Source organism: Nyctereutes procyonoides, unplaced genomic scaffold, assembly GCF_905146905.1.
Source record: "Nyctereutes procyonoides isolate TBG_1078 unplaced genomic scaffold, NYPRO_anot_genome, whole genome shotgun sequence".
In the NCBI taxonomy this organism is placed as follows: domain Eukaryota; kingdom Metazoa; phylum Chordata; class Mammalia; order Carnivora; family Canidae; genus Nyctereutes; species Nyctereutes procyonoides.
In genome coordinates this window covers 17,535-21,196 of record NW_026574948.1, presented here as the reverse complement: position 1 = coordinate 21,196, position 3,662 = coordinate 17,535, and the positions used below count along the sequence as shown (strand labels likewise).

Genomic DNA, 3,662 nt, shown 5'->3' with positions numbered 1-3,662 from the left:
GATTCAAGCTGAATATCTCAAAAACCCTTTTTAAAGCATCAGATATATGAATTCTCCAAATGTATGCCATTATCTAACACCGCTGTGCTATTTGCATACATTTATAACTCAGTCTTCTTTCCTTCTGTATATTTTTAGTCTCAATATAATTATTACTTTCTCCTAAAAGTCCTCCCAGAACTCCAAAATTACTTAGAAGCTATATGGTATGCCCCATAATATTTTAATATCCCTTATGACAACACTAATTATACACTATGTATTAATATTAGAGTTAGGTGTTTGTCTCCTTACTTAAGGACAAGTTTCTCAAACATAGGGATTTAGAGCCTTGCAACATCTGAAATGAGAGATACACAAGATATGTTTAATCAATTAACAAATTACGTATAGCAAATTATACTTATAAAAGGCATATTTTATTTAAAGTCATGGTTTCTAGTAGCTAATATACAATAAAAAATGCTATGTAAAGCTTGTGTTACCGACGTGAGAGAGTAAATTATTGCAGCAGGGTGTTTTCATTAGGGAGAATAAAATGTGAGGGTGAGACTGAACTACAGGATTCTTCAAGAGAATGTCCTATATGGGATAAGTAATGAAATAGAAAAACATGATCAGAAGAAATGAACAAGGGCGCTTGGTGGCTCAGTTGGTTGAGTGTCTGCCTTTGGCTCAGGTCATGATCCCAGGGTCCGGGAATCAAGCCCAGCATGGGACTCCTTGCTCAGCAGGGAGCCTGCTTTTCCTTCTCCCTCTGGCCCCCACTCTTCTCCCGCTCTCTATCTCAAATAAATAAAATCTTTTTAAAAAAGAAATGAATGAAAGATTTTTTGTTTTTATGGCAACGTTGTGATTTGTAGCAATTATCACAATTTTTTTTTGAAAAATACAACCTTTTTTGTAACATATCCCAGAAGACTTCTTTCACCTGCTGGTTCCTTAGGGTATAAATGAAGGGATTTAGTAAAGGGGCGATTGAGGTATACAGCAAAGCTACACCTTTGGATACAGTCACCCTTTCTTTGGCAGATGGCTTAATATACATAAAGATGCAGCTCCCATATGTCATGGAGACAACAATCATATGGGAAGTACAGGTGGAAAAAGCCTTGGTCCTTTGCTGTGCAGAAGGGAATTTCATAATGGTCTTCATGATGCAAGTGTAGGAGAGAATCACTAACACCAATGTGACCACAAGTGTCACCACGGCGAAGATGAAAGACATCAATTCTAGGACATGTGTGTCTGTGCAGGATATCTGCAGGATGGGGGAAGTTTCACACATAAAGTGATCAATCGTTTTGGAAGCACAGAAATCCAGCTTGAGTCCCATGAGCAATGGGGGAAAGATGATTAGGAATCCAGTCAGCCAAGAAGCAAGTACAAGCTGATAGCACACTCGGCTGTTCATAATGATTGGGTAATGCAAGGGTTTGCAGATGGCAACATAGCGGTCATAGGACATAGCAGCCAAAGGTAAAACTCTGTAACTCCCAGTAAAAGAATAAAAAATAATTGAGCCACACAGTTATTATATGAGATGGTTTTTTCTTTAGTCACTATGGTTTTCAAGTATCTGGGAATACATACCGTTGTGAATATGATTTCTAGAAATGAGAAATTACGGAGAAAGAAATACATTGGCATCTTGAGGCGAGGATCCAGCAGGGTGAGGAGGATAATGGTTAAGTTCCCCATCAAGCTCAAGGTGTAATTAAGAAATAAAAACACAAAAATCACAACTTGCAATTGTGGGTCATCTGTCAGTCCTAGGAGAATAAACTCTATTTCCGTTGAATGGTTTTTCATCTCTCTTTTATAAGCCTTATCAAATATACATAAGAAAAGAGGACAAAGTCAAACATATACATGAATATAATATACTGTAGTGTAATGTGAATTAACCTATATATACACACATTAACCTATATATATATATAACTATATAAAACCTAAATATATATAAATAGGCCTAAATGTATATAAATTGAATATATAGAAATTAACCTAAATACATATAAACTAAATGAATAAGTGCAGCCTGAGTGCCTCAGAGGTTTAGCGCCACCTTCGGCCCAGGGTGTGATCGTGGGGTCCCAGGATGGAGTCCCACATCGGGCTCCCTGCAGGGAGCCTGCTTCTCCCTCTGCCTGTGTCTCTGACTCTCTCTCTATCTCTCATGAATGAATAAAATCTTTTTAAAAAATCTAAATGAATATATATACTAATTACATATTTTAACTAAATATATATATTAACCTAAATATTTATAAATTTACCTAAAGTGGAAAAGGACATATATTCTCTAATTTATCTATTTGTAAATTATTTTTCCATCTGAAATTTACAATGATACATAATTACATGCATTACATTAATTACATACATTACATAAAGATAACTAAATTCTTTCCTATCCATTTTTCTCTTTATAGTAATATTTCTCACAATTTTTTCTCTGGAACTTGAATAATTTCTTTGGCTAATATGCATTTTCACCCATTCTTCCTGAGTCAACTCAACTCTACATGCATAATTTAAATAAAAGAATATGAATCATTTTTAGTGTAGTTTTCCATCATTTTTATTTCACCTGAGCAAAAGAGACTAAGTTGTTCTGTGTTTTAGAAATTGTATCCAATGGGATCCCTGGGTGGCGCAGCGGTTTGGCGCCTGCCTTTGGCCCGGGCGTGATCCTGGAGACCCGGGATCGAATCCCACATTGGGCTCCCGGTGCATGGAGCCTGCTTCTCCCTCTGCCTATGTCTCTGCGCCTCTCTCTCTCTCTCTGTGACTATCATAAATAAATAAAAAAATTAAAAAAAAAAAAAGAAATTCTATCCAAGTGATTTTCAAAACCAGGATTTAGAGTTATATATGATAATTCCTATGATAGTCAATGACTAAGCAGGATTGACTTCCATTAATTAGATAAAGTGAATTTTTTTCTGCACTAAGAATACACAATTATTATCAACTTTCTTGACTGGCTATGCTATGACATTCAAATGGTTGATTGTCTTTCAGGATATATAATAAATACAACAAAGGAAAACATGACAAAAACAAACAACATATTTTAATAAAAATATTCTATTTTTTTCAATTAACCTTTTTGAGGTGTATTCCTAATGTATCCACATAATTTGGGTCACTGCTTTTTAATATTCCCCCATATTTTTGTAAAACTATTGATTACTTCAGAAATTACTGTAGGAAAGTAAAATCTGCCACCCCAAAATGTGTCTCTTTGACATGACGATTAATTTAAGTTGATTTTTTTAAGAAATGGAGGTCTCAGAATGTTTTCCTTTTTACCTCCTCAAATGTCTAAAAGAATTTATATGAAAGACTTGCTCCAAAAAGGGAGATATTACCACAAATAATTATGGTTGTCTGTATGCTAATATGAATTGGCAAGATCTAAAATGTGGTCGAGAGGGAGGACCTTAGCAAAGTCTGGTTCTTAAAATTCTTCTTTATGTTCATTCTTTCTGTGTGGCCCAGCAAAAAATTGTTTCCCAAACACTTACTCTTTTTCATTTTCCTTTGAATTCTCTTCCTTGTCTTTGAAGTCCCAGACCCCTACCTCCTTTGTAGCTCAAAATGGTAGCCTCAAATGCCTGACTGCCCAAAATTCTCATAATCTTACAAAGCTC

The 3,662-nt window shown here is 35.3% G+C and overlaps 1 protein-coding gene across 1 annotated transcript; it reads right to left on the bottom strand.

The window, feature by feature from the left end:
* Positions 1-323: 323 nt before the first annotated feature.
* Positions 324-1,812, bottom strand: LOC129505555 (olfactory receptor 6C6-like). Its single transcript, XM_055318633.1, is given in 3 exon segments — positions 324-340; positions 850-1,479; positions 1,482-1,812. Coding segments are annotated over 3 exon segments (978 nt in total).
* Between the last annotated feature and the right edge of the window lie 1,850 nt (positions 1,813-3,662).